The 27,518-nt window shown below is 39.0% G+C and overlaps 1 protein-coding gene across 1 annotated transcript in view; it reads right to left on the bottom strand.

Annotated features, from left to right (window-relative positions):
* ireb2 (iron-responsive element binding protein 2) overlaps positions 1-27,518 on the bottom strand; it is a 72,043-nt gene that overhangs the window by 11,444 nt on the left and 33,081 nt on the right. The window contains exons 4-17 of the mRNA XM_073024888.1: positions 20,961-21,098; positions 20,106-20,327; positions 18,472-18,541; positions 16,629-16,812; positions 14,907-15,046; positions 14,627-14,798; positions 14,439-14,539; positions 13,141-13,257; positions 11,559-11,718; positions 9,506-9,641; positions 7,309-7,393; positions 6,702-6,858; positions 6,475-6,599; positions 5,428-5,532 (exon numbers count right to left, since the gene is read on the bottom strand). Of these exons, the coding sequence (XP_072880989.1) occupies positions 5,428-5,532; positions 6,475-6,599; positions 6,702-6,858; positions 7,309-7,393; positions 9,506-9,641; positions 11,559-11,718; positions 13,141-13,257; positions 14,439-14,539; positions 14,627-14,798; positions 14,907-15,046; positions 16,629-16,812; positions 18,472-18,541; positions 20,106-20,327; positions 20,961-21,098 (1,912 nt within the window). The remainder of the gene's footprint in view (positions 1-5,427; positions 5,533-6,474; positions 6,600-6,701; positions 6,859-7,308; positions 7,394-9,505; positions 9,642-11,558; positions 11,719-13,140; positions 13,258-14,438; positions 14,540-14,626; positions 14,799-14,906; positions 15,047-16,628; positions 16,813-18,471; positions 18,542-20,105; positions 20,328-20,960; positions 21,099-27,518) is intronic.

The raw sequence follows: 27,518 nt of genomic DNA, 5'->3' as shown, positions 1-27,518 counted from the left end.
AACTTGGGTAAAATAACCATCTTAATAGCATTAATCCGACCTATCAGAGATAAAGATAGTGGTGACCACTTAGTAAACAAACATTTAATCTGATCGATTAAGGGTAAAAAATAACCTTAAATAAGTCTTTATAGTTTTTTGTGATTTTAATCCCTAAGTAAATAAAAGAGTCATTAACTAATTTAAAAGGTAAATTTCCATAAATTGGAACCTGTCTATTTAAAGGAAACAATTCACTCTTATTAAGATTTAATTTATACCCGGAAAAATCACTAAATTGAGCCAACAATGATAAAACTGCAGGAATGGATTTCTCAGGATCAGAAATAAATAATAATAAATCATCTGCATATAATGATAACTTATGTATATCTGTCCCACGATTAATGCCAAAAATGTTCTGTGATTCTCTGGTAGCAATTGCCAAGTGTTCTAAAGCAATATCAAATAATAATGGACTAAGAGGACAGCCTTGTCTAGTACCCCGAAATAAACGAAAAAAGGGAGATCTTTGATTGTTAGTAAGCACCGAGGCTACTGGAGTATGATATATCAGTTTAATCCAGGAAATGAATGTCGGACTAAAATTAAACTTCTCAAGCACATTAAATAAGTATGGCCATTCAACTCTATCAAATGCTTTCTCCGCATCTAATGAAATGACACATTCTGAAGTGCTATGTGAAGGAGTATAAACAATATTCAATAATCTCCTAACATTGAAAAAAGAATAGCGATTTTTAATAAAACCAGTTTGATCTTCCGAAATAATTTGGGGTAATACCTTCTCCAGCCTGGATGCCAGTAACTTGGAAAAGATCTTGGAATCTACATTCAATAAAGATATTGGTCTATAGGATGCACAGTCAGTAGGGTCTTTATCTTTCTTCAATATTAAAGAAATGGAAGCTCTATAAAAAGATTGTGGCAAATTACCCAATCTAATTGCTTCTTCAAAAACCCTGCATAACCAAGGAGAAAGAGTAGCGGAAAAACATTTTAAAAATTCTACTGTATACCCATCTGGACCTGGTGCTTTCCCAGAATTCATAGGGGAAATAACCCCTTTAATTTCTGCATCCGTAATAGGAGTTTCTAATATTGAAAGATCATCTGATGATAATTTTGGAAAATTCAATTTCCCAAGAAAATCACACCTGGTATTACGATCATGAGGGAATTCGGAATGATACAGGGAGGTATAAAAATCTTGAAATTATTTATTTATCTCATCATGGTTAACTGTCAGATCCCCATTCTGCTGACGGATCTTAGTAATTTGACGTTTAACCAAAGCATTCTTCAATTGACTAGCTAACAGTTTACCCGATTTATCACTATGTATATAAAAATCAGATCTGGTTTTCATTAATTGATTTTCAATCGAAGATATAAGTAATAAACTATGTTCCGTTTGAAGTTCAACCCTTTGTTTGTAAAGCTCCTGACTAGGAGTAATCGAATATTTCTTGTCAATCTCTTTAATTTTATCAACCAATAAAAGAGTTTCCTTCTTAATGCATCTTCTCAGACCAACAGAGTAGGAGATAATCTGCCCACGTATATATGCTTTAAAAGTGTCCCAAAGTGTTCCGCAAGAAATATCCTTCGTGGAATTAGTTGAAAAGAAGAAATCGATCTGTTCCTTCATAAATTTAATAAAATCCAGATCTTGCAGTAAGGTAGAATCAAATCGCCATTGTCTAGCACTAGAAGCTGTATCCGTAAATTTAATAGAAAGTTTTAATGGAGTATGGTCAGAGATGGCTATAATATCATAATTACAACCAATTACCGATGGAATAAAACAAGAGTCAATAAAAAAGTAATCAATTCTCGAGTAGGAATGATAAACATGTGAGAAAAATGAAAACTCTTTGTCCTTAGAATACCGAAATCTCCAAATATCGAAATTCCATTATCAGTCAAAAAAGAGTTAATACAAGTGGCCGACTTATTAGGTAAAGTCTGAGTAGATATAGATTTGTCCATCAAAGGATTTAAACAACAATTAAAGTCACCACCCATTATTAACTTATATTCATTTAGATTAGGTAGAGAAGCAAATAAGAACTTTAAAAAATCGGGACAATCCACATTTGGAGTATAAACATTAACCATAGCAACCTTTTTGTTAAAAAGTAAGCCAGTAATTAACACAAATCTACCATTCGGATCCGAAAAGATATCATGTTGGACAAATGCAATAGAGGAGTCAATAAAAATTGAAACTCCCTTTACTTTGGCATTCGAATTCGAATGATACTGTTGACCCCTCCAAAACCTAAAAAAAGCGACAATTGTCCTCTTTCCTCACATGAGTTTCTTGTACAAAAATAACATGAGCATTAAGTCTTTGGAATACTTTGAAAATCTTTTTCCGTTTAATCGGATGGTTTAAGTCATTAGTATTCCAAGAGACAAAATTAATGGTCTGAGCCATATTTCTAAATCAACCCTTTGGTATATAAAGGGTTAACCAAATTATGAACTCATGCACCCGGAAGAGGAACAAAAATAAGGGGCGGACCCGGAAGTGACGACATCGCGGACATTTTAGTAGTTTAAAATCAGCCCAAATGAAAAAACTAAAAAAAACTAATGTAAGAAACATAAGATTTAGAAAAAGAGCTCCCACCCCCCACCCAAGAGGAAAAAAAAAGACCACCCCAGCCAGGGATAGGCTGGGAAAAAGGAAAGATGAAACTAAATCTACCCCCATATCAGCAGAAGACAACTCCATATATAAAGGATAAAAAAAAGATCCACCCAAACTCTAAAAAAAAATAATCACTATACTAAAACCAAACTTCTTAATATAATTGGTAGTAAAAAAAAACAAAATTATAATCACTAGTAACTTATAAATCGGGTTAAAACCCAAACAAACCAAAAAAATTTAAACTGTGATAAGAGATGCATTATAGGAAGGAGAGAAAAAAATGGCAAAATCAAAAAAAACCAAAAATATTTTAGAGAAGAAACCGCCATCTTAGTAAAAAAAAAATTCACCTTCGAAGGATTAATAATAATGACCAAAGATAAAGTACAGTGGTTGAAGTAAGTTGAATAAAAAGATTAGTATGTCAGAAAAAAACTTTAACTAGAGTATAAAATATAGAGTAAACCTACACCAATAGCCAGAAACAAAATCTGGTTTTGGAAATAAAAACCATCTTGCACGATCAAAATCACTCATTTATTAGAGATGAGAATCCGTAGCAGTAGGGAAGTTCTCATTCAGAAAGCTTCTCGCTTCAGATGTAGAAAAAAAAACACGCCGTGGTGCATTCGGAGGCGAAATTCTGAGCTTCGCAGGGTATAAGAGCGCAGGTTTTAGATTTTTCTCATAACATTCGGACATCAGAGGTTTAAAAAGAAGCCTTGCCTTCATTACTTCTGGACTAAAATCTTCTACTAATCGAAAATTGTGATCTTGAAATTTGACCATCCCTACACGCTGAGCCACACGAATAAGTTGCTCTTTAACATGCACATAGTGAAATCCGACAATTACAACCGGTGGTTTAGCTGAAGCACTTGGTGATCGACGCATAATTCTGTGAGCGCAATCGAGTAACGGAGGACTGTCTGGGAATAAAGAAGGGAACGTATCCTTTAAAAGTTGAGCAAAGTACTTTGAGGGGTCCCCTTGTTCAATACCTTCCGGGAGACCAAGTATGCGTAGGTTCTGTCTTCTGGACCGATTCTCAAAGTCCACACTCTTGGCTTTAAGTGTTTCGACCTGTTTAATCGTCGAAAGTAAGTTCTGCTGCAGTTTTTCAATTATCAAGTCTTGCTTCCGAGCATCTTCTTGCAGAGTTGCGATTAGAACTTGCTGCTGGTTAACTACTGAATCCATCTTATCCATATAATCTTGAAAAGCCTTTATATCTTGTTTAAAAATTTGTCGTTGTTCTTCAAATTTTTGATTTAAAACCTCCAATAACATTTCATGTCAATTCAGTGCGCTTAGGATCAGTCTTTTTCCCGTTCCCGTTAGGATCCTTCCCAGGTTCTCGCCCTTTAGATCTAAGAGCCATTTCTGTATTTCTTCAAAAATTCACAATAAACTCTTAAAGCTAAGTCCAAAAAAGTAGCAAGAATCTTTTGGTGTAGGTAAAAATAAGTTAAATAAGGGTTAAAAGTAAAGGTTATGGAGCGAATCTGAAACAGTGTTCACTCCATGAGCGTCTCCTGCTGACCTCTCTCTCTCCCCCCCCCCCCCCCCTTTCTTTCTAGTCTTGATAAAGAGTCCTGGCCCAAAATGTCAATGTTTATTCATTTTCAAAGATGCTACCTGACCAGCTGAATTCCTCAAGCATTTTGTGTGAGTTGATTTAAATATTTTGACTGCTGACATTTGAAATATGATTCTAGCAATCTAACTACACCATGCTACAGTCTAAAATCACCTAAATCATTGTTAAATGAAAAAATATTCAGCTGGTTCATTATACTCTATTAAAGGATGGTTTCATATTAGCTACTAAATCACAGTCTAATATTCTGGAACAGAAAGAAAGGAAAGAAAAGAAGGAAGGAAAGAAGGAAAGAAAGGAAGGAAGGAAAGAAGGAAAGAAAGAAAGAAAGAAAAGAAAGTTCAACTGTAAAGAAAAGCAGAATTTATTGAGTGTAAAATTTCCAGCTATCCTTTTCTACGTATTCACTGGGGAGAAATTGAATGCATAAATTCATATAGGAGGAGAATGGGAACCTCATAGCTTGAGCAAAACGGCAACGGCTGAAGTTAATGGAACCAAATTCAATTAGCTGGGCACAACACATTGCAGCTATTTTCCAGTCAGTGATGAAATTCTACTTCAGCTATGGCCTGACACAGACTTAAGTTTTAAATTGTTTGGGTTCACGATGAAAGCTCTCAATTATCAAGCTGCATTTCTCTAAACAGGAAACAAAAGCTGGCATAAAGCACCTTGTGCAGAGAGCATGGTGAAGCTCTTCCACAGATGAAGCCAGGATTTGCTAAGTCTTTGCTGCTCACCTTGTCACAACGATGACAATTCCATGCCTCTCACAGATGCTGGCTGAACCCACTGTTGTGGCAGATTCTATACCTGCAGTTCCTTGTGTCCGTTTCCCACTCATTGCTGTCCTTTACCATCTCCACCTATATACATCTTAAAAAGCTACCCAAATGGCCATCGTGCACTTAATTCTTCAAGTACTTCCCGTAATGGGGAGGAAGGCAATGGTAGTGACTCCATAATTGCCCCTCCCAAAGGGTTATTTGGATAGATTTGTACCACTTGTTGGTTTGAACCATTTTGCACTTTTGCAGCGCTCTGCTCATTTATTAAAACAATGCAACCATTGCTAAGTCTCAAGATCAAAGAGTAACAAAATGAGGATGGATAGAGTGGCAGATAGAGGGACAGCATTCCTGATTATTAAAATATCACTTACAAGTTTATCAAAAAATGAAGGACATCTGATATAAGTTGACTTTGAATCCCAAGGATAGAGAAGTGACTCTGGAGCTTCCAAGGCATTCCAGCGACTGTTTCCTTTCTAGGAAGGAAAAGAAGATACTGCTGAATACTACTGACATGTTCAGATTCCTTTAAGTAAAGCAATAAAAAGGTTACTTGTGATTTCTTATTATCTGATTAGAGGGGAGTGGAATGATGCGATCTGAAATGACTCTTTCGCAGGACACTTCCAGTCTGCAACCTTAAGCTCCTGTGCTTTCATTTTCCATCTCCACCTCCCATTTTGATCTGTCTTTGACTTCCTACATTGCTCCAATGATGTCCAACATTAGCTCAAATAATGGCACCTCATCTTTCATCCGGGTACATTTCTTACATCATGGCTTGTGACACAAAATCACATTTGTTGTTTTGACATTGACAAAATTTTGCTTTTACCACACGTCTCTTGCACCGGCTATCAGTAAATGACAGAGTTGTACAGCATGAGAGCAGGCCTCACTCGTCCATGCCAGCCAAGGTGCCCACCTCAACTAGCCTGTGACATTTGTCTGTGTTTAGCCCATATCCTTCTAACCATGTACTTATCCATATGTCTTTTAACTGTTGTTATTGTACGTGCTATAAGTACTTTCTCTGGCAGCTCATTCCATTTATGCACCGACTTCTGCACCAAGTTGGCCCTCAGGTCCGTTTTAAATTTCCCCTTCTGCTCAAAACTATTGTTTAATATTTAATAAATAATTCATTGCTGGAGTCATGGAGAGTGTAGTCTTCTGCATCAAAAATATGGCAGTATGCAAAATGTTCTGGTTGGCATGGGTCCTCTGTATGACTCCTCAACCCCTGTCATATTTACACCAGGGCAGGTATGGTAGGAATAGGAACAGAATTAGGTTACAGGATACATTGACACCAATCCAGTCTGGCCTACACTAACTGTAGAAATATCACAGACAGCAAGATAACTGCTGCACCTTAGTTTTACTCCCTTCAGCTTCAAAACCAAACAATTACCAACCTCTAATTTGTCTCTCAGTTCTCTGAACATGGACGGGATCACCTGCTGCTCCTCTACCTGCTGGATTTCTTCCCTGCTGGGCCAAATATCACGCAGGTAGATTTCTCTCCCTTCAGAATTCACACCTTACAAGCAATGGCAAAATATTACTTCCATGTTTTTTTTTTCAAATTAATCAAAATGAAGCTTTCAATATGTAAACGTTCATTGACAGACTGAATGCTTACCTAAAGGCTCCTTTTCAAAGTCTATATTAACTGTGCCAGCAATGGCATACGCTACCACTAAAGGAGGAGAGGCGAGGTAGTTGGCACGAACACAGTCACAGAGGCGACCTTCAAAGTTTTTATTTCCTGATAAAATTCCACATGCAACTAAGTCACCCTGTACCAAAGAGGGAAAAAGAGCAAATCAGTCTGCATTGATCAGATCTACAATATAAGGCAGAGGATTACTATAAATAGGAATATAGCAATGACTTAGGAACATCTTAAAGAAAAAACAGGAGGGGGAAAGGGAGACAGGCACAAAGAGGGGTGGGAGTGGAGGGAGAGACAGAAAGCATGCATAAGAAATACTCAGATCCTAAAGGTTTTGGCCAAATAGTGTACACTTTCATTACAAAATGCTGAAATCCAAGATTTACTTGGTATATATTCACCCGTCCCCAGAGAATATGCCTCATAATATGTTCCACAATAATGTTGCATATTCTATATCTAAATGGTAAAATCATTTGGAAACTGTTGGTAACACTCTTAGTGCACATTCATCTGCTGTCATGAAGGAAATAAAACTCCACCATAGAGTCATACCATAAACACCTGGTTTTACCTGTTTGATCCCTGTGATCACGGAGTCCGGTAAAGGGGCAGTGTTCCCAACACAGGTTGCACACCCATAACCAATGACTTCAAACCTGTTTCAAAAAGACAGACAAGTGTTGTTATTCCCTTTAACTACATTTATCAATGAAAATATAAAACTAGAGATTCTGGAAATCTAAAACAAAATCAAAAAATGCTGGAAACGCTCAGTGAGTAAGAAAGACAAACAGAGCTAATATTTCAAGTTGCGGAGTCTGCTAAAGGGTAACATTAACTCTGACCCTCTCCTACAGATGCTGCCTGACCTCCTGAATACTTCCTGCACTTTGTTGTTATTTTATCTTTTCTATTGCTGAGTCATGAGTGATTATTTCTTCAATTCACAACCCATTTTCCAGGTCAGGGGGTAGCTCACCCACCTGTTGAACCTACCTGTAGGCTTCAGCACTACTTCTTAATACATGGACGTGATTTTTTTTCTTGTTTATACTTAGACCATAAGATCATAAGACATAGGAATAAAATTAGGCCATTCAGCTCATCGAGTCTGCTCCACCATTCCATCAAGGCTGACCCTGGATCCCACTCAACCACCTTCTCACCATAACATTTGATGCCTGACCAATCAGGAAACTATCAATTTTTGCTTTAAATATACCCACAGACTTGGCTTAAACAGATTCCACAGATTCACTACTCTCTGGCTAAAAACATTTCTCCTTACCTCTGTTCTAAAAGGTTGCCCCTCAATTTTGAGGCTGTGCCCTTTAGTTCTGAATACCCCACCACAGGAAACATCCTCTCCACATCCACCTTCTCTAGTCCTTTCAACATTTGGTAGGTTTCAATGAGATGCCCCACATTCTTCTAAGTTCCAGTGAGTACAGGCCCAAAGCTGCCAAACGGTCCTCAAACATTAACCCCTTCATTCTTGGAATTATCCTCATGAACCTCCTGTGGACTCTCTCCAATGACAACACATTCTTTCTGAGATATGGGCCCAAAACTGTTGACAATACTCCAAGTGAGGCCTGACTCGTGTCTTATAAAGCCTCAGCATTATCTCTTTGTTTTTACATTCTGTTCCCCTTGAAATGAATGCCAAACATTTGTACTGAAAATGAGAACGCAACTTCCTAGAGTAACAACCAGATTACCAGGACACCCTGCTTAAAGTCTGCATCCTTAAATAATAACTCACAACTCAGGAACAACTTAATTCTGTTGTTTTTCAGCTACTCAACCACCCAACCCTTCACACACAAATTAGAAATAACTTTTACTTGCAAGGTTGGTAAAGCTGCTGTAGGTCTCACTTGCTACATGTTTTAAATTAGAAAAGTGTGCAGAGTAACCTACTGGATACTGACAGAGGAAGTGCTTGCTACCTGACAATCTTCTGACCATGAATAACAAATACAATCTGTTACAGAATCTTCAAAATTTCAAACTACATTTTAAAGCACATATACTATATACACCCTTGAGATTTGTCTCCTTACAGGCAGCCACAAAACAAAGAAACCTATTTTAAAAAGACCGTCAAAAAACACACAATGTGCAACAAAAAAAATCGTGCAAACAATAAAAAGTAAGCAATTTCAAAAGTAAAACATTCAGAACTAAAGTTTATGACAGTCAGTCCACAGCTGTGAAGCCAGTCATCACTGCAACTGATCCAGGAGCCCATTAGTTTCAGCAGACACACGAGTAAACCTCGCCAAGCAGAGAGCTGTACACCGGCCCCAACACCATCACCCTTTCAATCTGCCCAGCACTCAAATCGGCCAAACATCAGCTAATTTCTTGCTCTCAGACCTGGGCTTTGCTGCTTCAATATGCTCTCCGGCCTGGGCTCCACAGCCTCAATTTGGCCCATACAAGTCAATCACAACCTTCCCGCACCTTCAAGACTTCAGTTCCCATAACAAAAATGACAGGTCGCACAGGCAGTTCAGAAGCTCAGCTCCAAAAGGAAAGTTACAGGCTACTGATTGCGGTGATTGTTGGGAAGAGAAAGTAGAGTAGTTAGATTTGTTTGCCATCAGTGAGGCGTCACTGCGTTTCACCAGCACCATCTTAAACCAGAAGTGCCAAATCCACCGAGAAAATTCTCTCTCCTGGTATCTCACCCTCAGTGGAAATTATATTGGAGCTAGCTTAACCCCATTAGTGAGGAGAGCCACACACATGAAAACACCTACCCAAGGCTATGCAGATAAGGGAGCACACCGCTGGCATTCAAGTAATACGTCACCATCCCACTTCCAGGAGACAAGCTGGTTTTAATGTAAGGTTTTACAGACAAGCCCACTTCAACGGCTTTCTTGGCCAGCAAACCTGGAGAAAATATTTAAACACACATTAGGACCTTTCATGAAATCAGAAGAATTAACGGAAACCTCAAATCCATGTGAAAGGGGGATTGTAACTTTTAAAAAGCTAAATGCTCTGCCCATTAAGCATGTCCTGAAGAGTTGCAACTGCAGATACAAGTCTTTCAGCCCACTGAGTCTGCACCTGCCTTCCTGAAGAGCAAGCCAGTGAGATCTGCAATACTTCACAGGTTCCAACAGAATTTATATCCTCTCTGCCACCTGGTGGCACATTCCAAATACAAACCACTTATTTGCTTCAATGAAATTGTCACATCAGTTCAGATCTTTTCACCAATCACTACACCCCTTGTTTTATCTTTACTAAGGAGCAGACGACAGCGTCAATGGTCAGTTCATAATCCTTCATCCACAAAACTATTTTTCACTTCTGCATCTTTCACATCACTCCCAATGTGCAGTAACTGGAATAGGATACTAGTGATTTAACCAGTTACTAGAACTTGCAGACTGCTGTACCTAGTTAAAGGCACAGGATCTCATGTACTCAGTCAACCAGGGCTGCTACCAAATACTCCCAGGTCTCTGTTCTTTCACAATTTAAAAAATTGTAAGATTTAGCTTGCATTGTTTTATTCATTCCTTAGCATATAGTACATCACCCCTCTCTTTTGTCTCTTTCTACTGTAGAAGCATCATCTAATCTTTGCTCATAGCAAATCCCCACAAATACCAGTTAATACACTGCTTGACACTGGGAGTTGGATGAAGGCTGAATATTGGTTCCCACCACCTTTAATTGGTCAGGAAATCCTTGAACCCCATCTGAGGGGTTGGATGGAGTTTCAATTTAGTGGTTCATTTGAAACATAACCTCAATGGCATAGCACTCCTTCAGTATAAAAATGAAATAACAGTAAAGGCTTTGTTATTCATTGTTCCAGATTGGTCAGAACAAGCTCGCAACATTTTGATTAGTCATCTTTCAGAATCCAACATTTTGGCTACTAGTGTCCAGCATCCGAATGGAACCAACTTGGCTCCTGCCATTTGTATTAATTAAAACTGTGGAAAAGCTCCACAGTATTTCTGTCCCCAGGGTGGCAAATCCACTAATTCCAATTGTCCTGGCTGGGCAGAAAGCTGGAATGCTCAGAATCCCCCTGAAACTGTGACATCTGTGAGGGCATGGGGTTTGGGCAAGAGTAGGTAAAAAGGCAATCAGACTACTGGTCTCAATGACAAAGCTCATCTTCACCTCAAAAATATCTTGCCACTGCCTCAGGTACAGCTCCCATTTCCCATTTATCCCTTCTCCATCTACACCAAAACCCCAAACCATCTTGGAAAGTCAACCCTGCTAGGTTTGCAAGCTCTAAGCTGTTGCTTTTCTGGGAATTAGGATCTATTAGCCACACTCATTTTATTGGCATTTTACAGTTAGAAGATCCAAGCTCACTGTATAAGATGATGAGAGGCATTGATAGTGTGGATAGTCAGAGACTTTTTCCCAGGGCTGAAATCGTTGCCACAAGAGGACACCGGTTTAAGGTGCTGGGGAGTAGGTACAGAGGTGATGTCAGGGGTAAGTTTTTTTACTCAGAGAGTGGTGAGTGCGTGGAATGGGCTGCCGGCAATGGCGGTGGAGGCATTTACGATAAGGTCTTTTAAGAGATTTTTGGATAGGTACATGGAGCTTAGAAAAATAGAGGCCTATAGGTAAACCTAGTAATTTCTAAGGTAGGGACATGTTCGGCACAACTTTGTGGGCCAAAGGTCCCGTATTGTGCTGTAGGTTTTCTATGTTTCTATGTAAATGCAACATGTATTCATCTTTGGCTACACCAATTTTCTATGACAACGAATTTTCAAATGCAAAATAGTAACTTTATAATAAAATGATCATAAAGAGATACTTTACCTGCCCCAAGCATGACGGCTGGATTACAATTATTTGTGCAGCTTATTACAGCAGCGATGACAACAGACCCATGAGCAAGATTATAATCTTTTCCTTCAAACTCAATGGCGACAATTTCTTTCTGTTTTTCTGGAAGAATCTGAAAACCCTTAAAACCAATCTGCACAAAATGAAATATAGAATGCAGTTACAAACCCAATTTGGGAAGCTATGGGTTGGAAAAAACAAACATCCAGTACAAAGTACACAATCAAATTTTAATGACTGTAAAATAAACATGCTCCAGTCACGACTCACTCAATCACTCCCACCACCCCCCACCCCACCACCCCCCACTGCCCCAAATTGTTGATATTTGCCCAGGTTTAGGGCTCAACTCACTGCCAGAAATTCCTCAATGAGCAAATTAACCATGTGCAGGCCTTAATATTATTCAACAATAAATGGGGCAGGGAAATGGCACATTACTAAGCAAAATCTTGTGATCGGATACCACATCTAACTCAAGGTGCTGAGATAAAGGACAATACTGCAAAGGAAGGCACAGCTGAGAACAGCTAACCAAGCATGGACTGGTGATGGAGTTGGATTTTTACCTAGTCACGGAATTTCAGTTCCCCCTTACTGTATTATAATATGTGTAATTATTATACACATCAGTCACAGGGAGTTTGAATGATCTACAGAACTAATGTATCATTTAACCCATCATCTAACCACTGGAAATCCTGATGGTTTGGTGTCTGGCTCACAAGATGATATTCTGTGTGCTTACTTTCCACTCACCAGGACCTCTATTTCATCACTTTCTTTAAACTTACAGGGTTCACAGGAAACCTTACTATAAATCTACATGACATTGGGGTGGAAAGTGAATTGAAACCATATTGGGATATTATTAACATAGCTTCGAACAATCTGGAAAATCTGCCATTTCAGCACTACCCATGTTCTGATCATGCAGGATCATTAGAGTTTACCTGTACCCTTCAGTTCCTTGAAATAATGAATTACAAATTTAATTATTTTGTAATAACATGCATGAGAGTTTGCAAAATTCAATCACATTTTCCTTCTATTTACTCAGGTATGTTGCTTAGATTCTGGCTGCCAAGAATGGGAGCACTAATGGAATAAGCACTGAGAATGACAACACGACGTTCCTGAGAGTGATACTGTGACAGGAATCAGGCCTAAATCTTGTCCATCGACCCACTGCAACACGTATCTGTGTCAGGAACTGAGCTGACACCCAGCAGTGAGATTGCCACGACTCAGTGAGTCGAGGCAGCACTGGGCAGCCAGTCAGCAGTGGGATGGGAAGGCTAAAGGTGGAAACCTAGAGGGCACAACGAGTATGGGTTGTTAATGTAGTCTCGTGCCAACCGCTCCATACCCTGATAGAGCACCTGCATTGTATGGTCTTTCCCTCTGCCTCTCATTAGATGTGATGGAGGCTGTTATTGCCTCGACACTTTTTGGCCGCTCATTCTCCACAGCCCCAAGCGGTCTCTATGGTAACAAACTCAATGGACTTTCAACAATTACATGTAGATTTTCAAGTAATTCCAACAGGACGTACCTTTTCATTCAAGCTGTTTTGGAAATCTTTCTTCATATCAGTGACTGCTACTCTGTCTTGTGGCCGCTTTGGACCGCTCACATACGGGACAATAGCTGACAGGTTTAATTCTATAACCTGAGGACAGAGTCAGGAGATAATCAGCAAATACTGAACAGCCTTTAAATAGATCAGCTAATCAACAATAAAATACAAATGTGTCCAAAGTTTTTTTGCTCCAAAATCAGCAATTCTAGACAAATAACTTAATTCTCAAGTGCCACTTACTAGTGTTTCACACTTTAGAATGCTGATTGGAATACTCATTAAAAAAATTTTTGTCCCACATAAGACGTGGTGCTTACCTCCTTTATACTCAGAGGGAACATACCAAACATCTTAGGATCATATAACTTCACAAAAGATATGGCATAGAAGTCAATTAAGTGTATGATAATATCTAGAGTCATTAACCCAAATCAGCATCATTAAAGCAATCTGACAAAACAGCAATATAATGAATGTCATACAACTAGAAGTTATATTGGACTTTTATATATGGACTTTTCCACATGACAAAACATTGCAAGGAATGCTACAGTAATGCTATCAAACTTCACAAAAAATGTTATGATGCAACCAAAAGCTTGGTCAGACAGGTAGATATAAGAGTGTACGAACAGGGAAAGCCTACATGCACGAACAGCAGGCAATTAGGTACGTAAAACATACATTTATTGAAAAGGGATTTACTGAGATTGCATTGAGGTTGTCTCCTTGCCGAAGGAAAGATACTAGATTGAATGTCAAGGGGGGATAGGAAACTGAATAAGCCTATTTTTTTCCCTCTGGAGTTTGGAGGAGTGTCTACTGCTGTTGGTAACTATGCTGCTGCAAACTTCAGGCTAACAAAAGTTTTGGATTATAGGTATCAAGAAATATGGGGGTAGCTCAAGGATGTGTTGCTGTAGAAATTAAGCCATGATTTTAGTGAATGAAAGAGCAGCATATTTCCTTGTACTTATCCTGTTTCCAAACAGTTGGGTAGATGTGGGAAGCCAAGTATAAACTATACCCTGATGTAGTTAAATAAGCAAAAAAAGAACATAAATGAAAGAATAATATGCAGGACAGACAGAAATAGAACAGTGAATGACACCGTTGGAAGCCAGTATGATCCCAATGAACTGAATGGCTTCTGATGTCAGATAAATAACCAAGTACAAAAGAAATCAACATAATTTGCCTCAGGCTTCTGTACTTCAGCTCATTAGCATTATACCACTTATGATCTCACTCATCCTATTAAAATTAATTACCTGTGAATACTCTGGGTCTTCTGAGGAATTCTGATAGTCTCTAAATAGTTTCACAGCTTTTAAATAAGTTTTCACAGCTTCAAGTTTCTTTTCATCATAACCTATTAAATTAGAAAAGTCTTAAGAAGTTGAAGGGAAATAAATTACATGCAACTTGAATAATTCCACAATTCTCCAGTTTGCCTCACCCGTCTGCTTTAAGTGGCTTAAAGTAATATCATCAACTGGGAAAAAGCTCACAGTAGCACCGTACTCAGGACACATGTTTGCTATTGTTGTTCTATCTGCCACAGACAGCTGGGACACTCCTGGACCAAAAAACTCTACAAACTTTCCAGAAACTCCAACCTGTCGAAGTTGCTGCAAGAAATGAATTGGGAAAAATTAATACATACTTTTCTCTTTGTCTGAAATCTGGTAAACATTATGAAGAATATTTCAAGAAATGTTATCAAAGTTTCTCCTTACCTTGGTAACACTTAAAACAACATCAATGGATGTAGCTAAAGGGTTGGTGGTTCCTACCAGCTTACATCCAACTACCTCAGGTAAGGTCAGGATAACTGGCTGGCCCAGCATAACTGCTTCACTCTCTATCCCACCAACCCCTAGAAAACAAACCAAAATATATTAGCAGCAAATGCAGGCAGTTGCTTGATGAGCAGAAAGAAACTTCATTATCCCACTAACAGTAAAAATGAACAGATTATAGTCTTAATAAGCTGGTAAGGAAGGCGGGCTCTGTCGTGGGCAAAGTACTGGAGGGTTTAACATCGGTAGCTGAGCGAAGGACGCTGAGTAGGCTACGGTCAATTATGGATAACTCTGAACATCCTCTACATAGCACCATCCAGAGACAGAGGAGCAGTTTCAGCGACAGGTTACTATCGATGCAATGCTCCTCAGACAGGATGAAGAGGTCAATACTCCCCAATGCCATTAGGCTTTACAATTCTACCGCCAGGACTTAAGAACTTTTTAAAAGCTATTATTAATGCTTTTTGAGATAGTGATTTAGATGCATATCATATTTTTTTTTACTGAGTTAAGTATTGTATGTAATTAGTTTTGCTACAACAAGTGTATGGGACATTGGAAAAAAAGTTGAATTTCCCCATGGGGATGAATAAAGTATCTATCTAAACAAAATCGGTCATAAATAATGCTCTGGTCATAAGGCAGAAGTCCAAAGCATCCTGCATTTCTTTTGTTCAAAAAGCCAGAAGAACTAATTGCAATTATTGACAGAGATGAAAATATAATACCTGCTGGAAAGTTTTCATTATATATCCAAATGTCCTCAGGGTATTCAATAAAAATAAAAGCCTTCCAAATTATATAGCATCTTTTATTACCTCAGGATGATCCGATGAGCCTTAAGCTAACAAAGTACTTTTGAAGTTGGAATGCAGGACAGACAAAGAATGTTTATAAATGCACTGTAAATTCAATCTTACCCACTTATACCTGAGGAAGTAAAGGAAGGTGGGACTGAACATTGAATGATGGATGACCATCCAGTGCTATACAGGCAACATAAATACCATCTTCCTCCAGCAGCAATTTTTTTTTGAGTTGGATAACAGAAAGATTTGACAATGAATACCTTGTCTGTCTGCCTCACATGCATAAAGACATAAGAATTTTTCTTTAAATCTCTTACAACAGTATTATTGATTACTCCCATTTTAGCAACAAACACTTGAAAATTTAATCTGGAGGTAATGCACACAAATCTATATAAATAATGTGAATTAGTTACTGAAGATGTAGTTTTTTTTAATAAAAGGTAGTAATAGCCTTTCATGTTATTCTGACTTTTCCTGGAGACTATGTTAAATTAGTGACCATTTGTAACACATGACAGAAGTAAATTAATTTTAGCATTCAAGCACAGCATTCTACTGTTGAGTTGGTTCAGCTCCCTCATGATTGGTTTCCAAACCATACTTCATGCAAAATATTCCAAAACCCATTTTCATTTAAAAAAGCTGTAGAACAAGCCAGAATCAAAACTACCAACTGCAGTAATCTTTTACTAAAACAGACTGCATACTGAAAGATTTAATCAAACGAACCCAAAACATTACATTACTAAACTATAATGTTCTCATAGCCACTTCAGGTAAACAAGTTTCCAGCTTCATTATCTTATTGATTAAAGACATCAAGGTACAAGGAACTACTTACCCCATCCCAGAATGCCAAGACCATTTGCCATTGTTGTATGCGAATCTGTTCCCACCACACTGTCGGGATAGAAAACCCCTCCTAGGTCAAACACCACACGGGACAGGTATTCCAGGTTAACCTGGTGAACTATTCCACTCCCTGGCGGTACCACAGTAACATTCTGAAAGACTCTGGAAGCCCACTGAATCAAAAAGGTAGACCATGGGTAAGAAAAGAGTAAAAAAAGGCATTTAAAATAATTAGAGTGAATCTGCAGATGCTGGAAATAAATAAAAACACAAAATGCTGGCAGAACTCAGCAGGCCAGACAGCATCTATAAGAGGAGGTAGTGACGACGTTTCGGGCCAAAACCCTTCATCAAGAGTTGATGATGAAGGGTTTTGGCCCGAAATGTCGTCACTACCTCTTCCCATAGATGCTGTCTGGCCTGCTGAGTTCTACCAGCATTTTGTGTTTTTATTTAAAATAATTAAACCAGCAATACATTGTATTTTTAAGGTAACAATTATTTTCCTTCTTTTAATATTCATTTTATACCGGGTGCACATGTCAAAGAACAAATTAGCCCGTATTTTTTCTACTATTAATCCTATTTGTGATAGATATAATATTGAGGTGACTACTTTAACACATATGTTCTGATCTTGTATCAAGTTAGATAATGTTTGGAAAGTAGTCTTTAAAACTTTATCAAAGGTTCTGATTTTGGATCTACAACCAAATTTACTTACAGCAATTTTTGTGATCATTCCATCAGAAGCAAGAGATATTCTTGTTTCTGCTCAATGGATGATAGCTTTTACAACTTTATCGGCCAGGACAGCCATTTTGCTTAAATGGAAGGACTCTAATCCACCTACTGTTATTTACTGGCTTACCTCCATTATGTCCTGTTTAAGTTTACAGAAAATAAGTCGTCGGACATTTGATACATCCTCTAAATTTGAGGAAACTTGGCGACTTTTGTTCAATATTTTCATACGCTCTGATTAATGGCCTTTCCAGTTACCTTTTTGAAGTTTTGTATTTGATCAGAAAATTTTTCCTTGGTTTTTTTTGCTTTCACTCTCAGTTTGATTGCCCAGTTCTTTTTTCTTTTTTTTTGTGTTTTGGGTTTTTTTTGTACATTTCAATTATAAAAGTTTCTTCATCTTTTTTTCTTTTTATGGATAAGAGGATAATCAATTACCTTTCTCTTTATTATATACTATTAGATTTATACTATGTTTGATCTTGATAATGTTTATTTTTCCTTTTATTTGAACTGTTATTGATATAGATATTTGTGATAATTCTCTTGTTTATTTATACATATATGTACTTTTTTAACAAAAAGATTGATAAAGAAAAAATATTCGTTTTAATGTTCTGTGCTTTTGTATAGTTTTTCTTTAGTCATATGTCAATTCTGAGTGTACGCTAACACTTCTCAATTTGCTGTTACGAGCTAGTGCCGGGTAGGTGTAAATGCAGCAATGCATACATGTTCCAGTTTTAATAAGTCACTAACAGTGGAGCCAGTATTCTCTGGTTCGTGAACTGTGTACGGTTCCCCATAAAGATTTATCTATGGCTTCTGATCTTTTGTCACTAACCCCATTCTGCACAACTCCGCACTTGCTGTTCCTGATGTTGTGTACAGGTCTGTCCCATGACAGTGATTTTTTTTAAAAATGGTTTATTCTAGTGTACAAATGCACACTACTGAATACTCTACTTAACAGGGCACCACATGCCCCTGACCAATCTGGTGGGGTGGTGAGTACCTACGTAAGGACAAAGGAATTTACAATGAAAAAGATATTTAGGAACTTCAAGCTGTTTATCATAATGGTATACCTTAAGAAACTGTAGCCGTTCCTTATTTCTGTTGAATTCCATTTCCTGCCCCCTTAATAATGTTTCTGGTCTAGAAAAAAGAACACAATAAATGAAAACACAACTTTCACTCTCTTTTGACACCAAACTTCAAGAATAGTGCAGAGTAAATATTATTAATTGGACACAAACTAAATATACCGATTTACATTTATTTACAGATTAGAATATACAACAGCAGTATTTAGTCCATCATGGCCGCTGCAACATTCAATGTTAACCTCGTATCATACACCCACCTTTGCTCGTGTTTCTTAAAACCTCTGATTAAAGAAAATGTACCAATTATTAACAGACCCAGTTTCAACAGCTAAATGTGGAACAGAGTTCTGCACTCTTACCATTCTCTGCATGTAGGCACCATCTAGTTCCACATCTCAAACAGTTGGCTCTAATTTTTAAAGCAAGCCATGTACATTCTAAAAACTACATATCACCCTTCAATTTTCTAAATTGCAGGGAATACAATTCAAACTGAATAAAAGGCTGTCATGATTTAATCTTGAATTCATATCATTCTAGTAAATCTGTGCTGGTCCTCTACAAGGTAAACACATTCTTCACAAGAATAGCACCTATAACAGAATAAAGTACAGTCGGCCCTTCTTATCCGCGGGGGATTGTTTCCCCGTGGATACCAGAAAATGCAAATGCTCAAATCCCTTATTTAACCTGTCCCAGTACAGTGGTCTTTAGGACCCAGCGGAACCCCGGACCTTATTTAACCTGCTTCAGTGTGGTGGTCATTACGACCTGACGGTGCATCTCTGAATCTGCAGTGTTTATGTTCATGAAAATAATGACAATCACGATTGAAAATAAAGTGGAAGTAATAAAGCGATCAGAAAGAGGTGAAATGCCATCAGTCACTGGAAAAGCGTTAGGCTACAGTCGGTCAACGATCCAAAAAATTTTAATGGAGCATGTGAAAGGCGCTGCCCCGATGAAAGCTACAATTATTACTAAGCAACGCAGCGGTTTAATTATTGAATTACATACATTTCTTAAGTGTTTTATATGCATAGAAAGGTAAAATATATACTAAGACAAACGTTTTGACTAACTGATGTTAAATAATACCGGATGTACCTGTTCCGACTTCAAATCCGACTTAAAGACGGACTCAGGAACGTTTAAAGCTTGTACTTTAAAATCATCTCTAGATTACTTATAGTACGAAATACAATGTAAATGCTATGTAAATAGTTGTTATACTGTATTGTTTAGGGAATAATGACAAGAAAAAAATAGTCTGTACATGCTCAAACAACGAGTGCTGGAAAGAGAACTTCCGGGTTTTCCCGATCTGCAGTTGGTTTGAATCCACGGATAAGGAGGGCCGACTGTATACCAAATAAGGCCTAAATGAAACTTTTTGGAGCACTTAGCATGATTTCTAAGCTAAGCATTTAGCTTGTTCTCTAGCCCTCTAGATACAAATTCAAGTATTTCATACTCAAAATTGTTTTTTCTTAAGTGTATCTTAACCAAGATAACAGGTTATAGTTTGGCACCATTTCAATAAAGTAGACCTCAAAGCCTGTCTTAACTTCTAAAAAAGTAAAAAAGTGAAGAAGAAGAAGTAAGTGTCATACTCAGCCACAGGCTGCAGGTGGAAAGGGCAGAGCAAGGGGGTGCTCTCTATTTCTGCGTTGCGTGTTCCTGAGGATATCGAGCCTGCATCGCTGTGACATGAACTGAAACAGCCGCGGAAGCTTCGACACGGAGATGCCTTCGACTGCAACTTGGCACCGCAAGTTTTAGTTGCTGATGCAGAACCGTCACCTCCACCAGGGTTTGGGGCATTTTGTATGGCACTGTTCAACAAAAGTCAGAAGTACAATTATAATCATATTCAAGATGGGTAATAATTCCAAGTTTTCTTTTTGCTTTTGCATTTTATTTTCTGAAAAAAGGCTATCATCGCAAGGCATCGTTTAACATGAACCAACAAAAGGAGTAACACATAGCAAATGAAGATCTATGATAGCATGATCTACAAAGATATCTTTTATAACTTATCATCCAACAGCATCAGAATGAAAATTTACACATCAGAACAGAATCAAACATTGTAAGAGACCACAATGACATCATGCCTGCACTGGCTGCCTTTCCTCTGCTTTGCTACCAGATAACTGCTTCTCTTTAAGTAGCTAATCAATTCTCCTTTAAAAGTCACTGTTGCCACCCACTCTATAACACATGGCACGTCAAATAATTCACGGCATAAGAAAAATATTCAACTCATGTCTAGCTCTATGTTAATAACCAAACTGATTGTGCATGCTACTTTATAGTAGCTATTTGAATAATAAAATCTCTGACAAACATCTTCACTTTAGTTATATTTGCACTGTACAAAATATATACATTGGGAAAAATACATTACTAGGCAAGTTAAATTCCTGGCATTACAAACAAGAACTACTCATTTTTAGCTTGCTTGCCTTTTGCTGTAATCAATCTGCAGCGAATGGTCCACAATCAGATCAGTGGGACAGACTGGGCCAACCTTGGCAGGGTCTCCTCCAATTTTCTTCACTGCTTCTCTCATAGCAGCAAAATCCACCACTGCAGGAATCCCTCTGAAATAAATCAAATAAACAAGCTGAAAGAACAGTCTTTCAAGGAACCCATCATATATTGACTAGTATTCCACCTGGTGGCTTAACCAACATTTACCACTCAACGAACAAACCAAATTACCCATTCATTGTTACATTATCACTTGTGGAAGCTTGCCACGTCCAAACTAGCAGAGAAATTTGTTATAATATCAATGGTTATACGGCAAAGTGACTGAAAGTACATTTTTCTTTTGTGTTTGTGTTGTGAAAGGAAATTGCATCACAAAGTGCACATTGAAAGCTTCTAAATAATTCAAACTTTATACAGTGGCGTTATATTGGAGTTCTTTTTTCCACTTTGGGATTATACTAAAGATAAATGTTGAACTGCCAGTCCTTTACTACCATCAAACAGAAACAATTACTGAAGCTACTCTGCAGATAAGTAGACAACATCAAAAAGAGAAATAGAATTAACATTTCATTCCTAAAGAGAGAAAAAATAGGAACAGTGGGCCACCAAATTCTTCAAACCTGCTATATTCAGTATGATTGAGTAATTGTACAGTCTTTTACCAGGGTTGGGGAATCAAGAACTAGAAGGCATAGTTTGAAGGTAAATGGGGGAGATTTAATAGGAAGCTGAGGGGCAAATTTTTCCACTCAAGAGGGTGGTCAGAATACAGATTAGGCTACTAGAGCAAGTGTTTGAGGCAGGTACATTAATGGCATTTAAAAAGACCTTGGAAAGGAGGGATATGGGCCAATTCCAGTCAAATGCGACTAGTTTGGATGGGAATGTTGATTAGTTGAGATGAAGGGAAGTTTCCATGCTGTATGACTATAGTGAATTTGATCTTTGGCCTCTACCCTATTTTCTTATACGATCCTAGAACTCTACATTACCTGCAGTGCAAAAGTCTACCACAGCCCTAAATGTATTTAAAGGTTCAGTATCTGAGAAAATTCCAGATTCAGTATGAAATTCCTCCTCACCTCAGTCTGAGGCGATGGATGCCTCATCCTGAGACCCTTTTCTAACCCCTTATCCAGACACTTCTACCACCAAGGGCTATATCCAACATTTAGGTCTCACCCAAGTGCTATATGGTAGCAGAAAGACTTCTTGGATCTTATACTCCAGTCCCCTAGCAATAAAGGCTATCTACTATCTGCTGAAATGTCCTCAGCCCGAGCACTTCACTCTGCACAGCTCCACCCAAGTGTTTCCAGCATTTTCAAAACACATGGCATTTTGTTTTTAATCTTATTCACAGCAAACTACCATTGCCCAGGAGGCAGTGGTGATAGGTCTTCTCTTCACTCCTTGTGTACTCAATTTCTAGAGGAGTGTTAGGTAGGACCCAGGATGTTGGCACAATAATGAGGAAATCACAGTAAGTCACGGTGGTAACACAGGAGGAAAATCAGGTGAGAAACTTCCATAATGTTGGGATGCAGGCACAGAAACAGGCTCTTCAGCCCCTCTAGTCCATGCCAAACCATTTAAACTGCCTAGCCCCATCAACCTGCACCCAGACCACAGCACTCCACACCTCTCCCATCCATGTGCCTATCCAAACTTCTCTTAAACGATGAAATCAAATTCACATCCACTACTTGCACAGGCAGCTCGGTCTACACTCTCACCATCTTCTGAGTGAAGAAGTTTCCCCTCATTTCCCTAAACAGTTCACCTTTCAACTTTAACCCATGATCTCTCGTTATAGTCTCACCAAACCTCAGTGGAAAAAGCCTACTTGCATTCCTATCTATACCCTCATTATTTTGTCTGCCTCTATCAAATTTCCCCTCAGTCTTCTACATACTAGGGAATAAAATTCTAATCTTTTTTTTAAAAACTCTGGTCCTCCAGTAGCAGCAACATCCTTGTAGATTTTCTCTGTATCTTTCAATCTTATTTGCATTTTTCTTGTAGGTAGGTCACACGAACTGTACACAATTCTCCAAATTAGACCTCAGCAACATTTTATACAACTTCAACATACCACTCCAACTCCTGTACTCGATACTTTGATCTATAAGGGCCAATGTACCAAAAGCCTTCTATCGGACCCTATCTACCTGTAACACCACTTTCAATGAATTATGGAACTGCATTCTCAGATCCCTTTGTTCTACTGCACTCCTCAGTGCTCTACCGTTCACTGTGTACGACTACCCTGGTTGGTCATCCCAAAGTGCAACACTTCACACTTGTCTACATTAAATTCCATCTGCCATTTTTCAGGCCATTTTTCCAGCTAGTCCAGATCCTGCTGCAAACTTTGATAGTCACACCAAAACAATACAAATATGAAACCAAATTATCAAGGGACCAACATGATACAACTCCAAATGGACCTTTTAACTACAGTCTCTTTTCAGGACAAACACTTCAGCCACTAAGGAAGCAAAAGGGGAAGTAGGTCAGTTGGTTATAAATAGGCGAACCCATATTTCTTAACATGATAACAAATGCCACATTCTACTTTTGTTTCTGTCAGTAATACAGGAAAAATTGACACCACCAAGTCACAGCTCTGGACTTCCAAGGGATTTGTAAATTCCAATCTAGCGTGTTTTTTTTAAATGACACCACGACAATGTTTTTACTTCTGTTCAGCATTTGTTTGGTCTATTTTAATTCTATTTTCAAATGAGAAATTCTGCTACTCTTTTAAAACTCTCAACCAATATTCCTGAAGAAATCCCTGCTTTATATTGTTCAATATGGACGTTGGGAACAATTAAGTTAATTGATTGAAAACTTGATCTTAAAAAAAATTATCATGCATTCCCGAAGCTCAGGAATTTTAATTAAATGCTAGTTGAGCACTTTACCAAGGTGAGCAGAAATAAAAGGTAAAGTAAGGCTGGAGGGAACAGGAAGTAAATAACGGAATCAAAAATATAAAAGGATGGGTTTTATTTATCAGACTACACTACAAGGGAGTTACTTCTCATCATGCTATGATTAAAGCACATTGGGAAAATAAATACAATACACTATTATAAAACTCTAAAAATCAAAGTATTATATTTGATTGTGAGGTTTCAACAGGCACTTAATACTAGTGCTCTGTTGAAGCAAGGAGACAAAGAGTGCAGTCCAATCTGGTCTTCAACCTTCAAAGACATTCCAATGAGGGAAAATGTTTTCAAAAACAATTGCAAAGAGAGGATGGCACATCTAAATGGTAAAATAACTTTTCTCAACAAATCGTGTTAATCTGCTTCCTGTGACCTTGCACATAGAAAATCAAGACCAAGCATTGTCTTCACAAGGTAAAAATACAATCAGAACATGTCAGGCATACAATTCATGTGCCACTTTTAAAGTTATATTTCAGATTTGTTATCATTCATCATAAAAAGACTAAGTGAGGTAACTAGCCAAATTTGAGTTAGAGCCTTGAACTTTTCTGTTGAACAGGGTTGAGCACTGGGAGATGAGGAAAGAGCGCCACCAATGTCAAGAGAGTGCAATTACAATATCACTAATTTTATACGGAAAGTTTGATACAAATAGGAACAATGGAACTTAGAAGTGACAGTGTGGCAAAAGCAGTCTTTCAGGATCAAGGGTGAGTAGTTCCCACTCTAGTCTGGCAGGGTCCAAGTTGTATAGGTGGGACAGGAGCTAACTTCAAGCTGAGCAGGTTAGTTTGAATTTGAATTTATTTAAATCTTACATCTGTCCCACAACATAAGGGAGTTAAAATCTCCATCACAATGTAGACACGTGAATTTATAAGTCTAATGGCTTGTAGAAAGTAGTTGTCCCCGTAGTCTGTTGGTACTGGCTTTAATGCTGCAGTACTGTTTTCCAGCCGGAAGCAGCTCAAACAGTTTATGGTTGGGGTGACTGGAGTCCCCGATGACTTTCCAAGCCTTCTTTAAGTACCTGCTGCTGTAAGTGTCTTCAATGGAGGGAAGTTCACATCCACAGATGCATTGGACTGTCCGTTCCACTCTCTGCAGTGCCCAGCAATCAAGGTTGGTGATATAGCCTGTCAGGATGCTCTCAATGGTGCCCCTGTGGAAGGTTTTGAGCATTTGGGGACTCATGCCAAACTTATTCAGTCACCTGAGGTGGAAGAGCCACCTTTTGTTTTCTGTACATTGAGGGAGAGGTTGTCATTTTGGCACCACACTGCGTCAGGGTGTTAACCTCTTCTCTTTAGGCCGTCTCATCACCGCTAAAAAAAGGCTGATCAATGTTGTGTATTCCACAAATTTGATGAGCAGATTGGAGCTGCTTGTGGCAGCACAGTCGTGGGTATAAAGGCAGCAGAGGCGGCGACTCAGGACACAACCCCGGGGAGGGGGGCACCTGTGTTGAGGGGCAGAAGTGAGGCAGCCCATCCTTATTATCAGTTGGCGATCTGATAGAAAGTCCAGAATGCTGCACACGGCAGTGTGAAGACCAAGGTCTCTGAGCTTCCTGTCAAGTCTGGAGGGAATTATAGTGTTGGATGCTGAACAGCATTCTAACATATGTATCCCTCTTCTCCAGGTGAGGGAGGACAGTGTGTAGTGCTGTGGTTATGGCATCATCATTAGATCGGTTCCATCGGTAGGCAAATTGTAGGGGGTGCAGTGTGTGTGTGTAGCATGCCGCAGATGTAGTCTTTAACCAGCCTCTCAAAGCATTTGCTTATAATTGAGGTGAGTACGACATGGTGCCAATTGTTCAGGCATCCTTCCTTGTTTTTTCTTAGGTACAGGGACAATGATGGACGATTTGAAACAGGAGGGCACTAAACAGTGGGAGGGAGAGATTAAAAATGTCTGTAAACATACTAGCCAGCTGTTCCACACACACTTTGAGGACCCACCCTAGGATGCCATGCAGTTGTTGACACGTTGGAATGTCTTATATACCTCAGCCTTGGAGATAACCAAGGAGCAGGTCTTGTCGGACGGCTCTCCTTGGGGTTCAGTCTTATCAACCTCAGATCGAGCATAAAAAACATTTTGCCCGTCTGGAAATAAGGTGGCAACGTTGGCTGGACTGCTGCGTTTCATCTTGAAGTCCGCAATGGTGTGCAGTTCTTGCCATACACTGCGTGTCATTGTAGAGTTGTGACTGGATTTTGTCCATGTTGCCGTTTTGCCACCTTGATGGCTCTATGTAAATCATAGTGGCATCTCTTGAGTTCCTGTTGGTCTCCAGGGGGTGAAGGCTTTATCCCTTGCACTGAGAACAACACGCACTGAACCATTTATCCAAGGCTTCTGGTTTGGGTAGAAATGGACCGATTTTTGGGGAACAATATCTTCGATACACCTCGAAATGAAGCTTGTGAGATGAAGATGTTCATGGCTCGAAATACCTCCCAGATGATGTTATCAAAGCAGTCTTGTAACATTGCGTCTGACCGGTTGGAGCAGCAGTGGATGGTTTTCACTATGGCCACTTCCTGTTTCAGTTTCTGCCTGTAGGCGAGTAGGAGCAAGATGGAGGAATGGTCAGACTTTCCAAACGGAGGGCAGAGAGTTGCTTTGTAGGTGCTGCAGAAGGGAGGGTAGCAATAGTTGAGTATGCTTCTTCCCCGTGTGCTCACCTCGATGTGTTGGCAGAACTTAGGGTAAGCTCTAGTCAGTGACATTTGGTTAAAATCCCCAGCGATGATGAAAGCAGCATCTGGGTGCGTGGTTTCATGGATATTGATGGTTTTGCAAAGTTCTTTGAGAGCCAGGTTGGTATCGGTCTGTGATGGGATGTACACGGTTATAATAATAACAAACATGAATTTTCTAGGCAGCCACAGCAGCATAAGATACTCCAGAGCAAAAGGATTTGAGGGTGTGCACGCTACCTGGTTCACACCAAGCATCGTTCACCATGGAACACACTCCCCCACTTTTACTTTTCCCAGAGAGATCTTTAGATCTGTCCGCTCGGAACACAGAGAACACGATGGGTTCGAGGGTTTGGTCTGGTAACTCCTCCGACAACCAGGTTTCAGTAAAGCATAGGATGTTACAGTGCTTTGTTTTCTGTTGGTAGGAGATTCTGGCTCTCAACTCACACAGCTTGCTGTCCAGGGACTGTACATGGGCCAGGAGTATGCTAGGGAGCAGCAGCCGATTTATGTGCTGTCTTAACCTAACCAAGATGCTGGTTCTTTTTCCTCGCCTCTGGCGACACTTTCTCAGTAATACCAGTGTGGTGAAAGGATTTCCCCAGTTTATGCAAGCAGAGGGTTCCAGTGCAAGTAAGGCAGCACGTTATGGCTTTCCAATGTTCAAAAGAGTCAATCAATCAATACCTGATGTGACTTTCAGCTTCTTGTAAGAGAATTACAGAAAGAAGTAGAGAGACATGCAGAAAATTACCATGCCAATTTGGAGTACACAACATGGCTGCCGTACACAGTACCATCTTGAGGAAGGTGGCATTATGAGGCCTTGCCTGCGCCTAATGGATGA

Source organism: Hemitrygon akajei, chromosome 21 (genome assembly GCF_048418815.1).
Source record: "Hemitrygon akajei chromosome 21, sHemAka1.3, whole genome shotgun sequence".
NCBI lineage: Eukaryota > Metazoa > Chordata > Chondrichthyes > Myliobatiformes > Dasyatidae > Hemitrygon > Hemitrygon akajei.
Note: the sequence above shows the minus strand (reverse complement) of the source record. Positions and strands in the feature narration are given on the sequence as shown.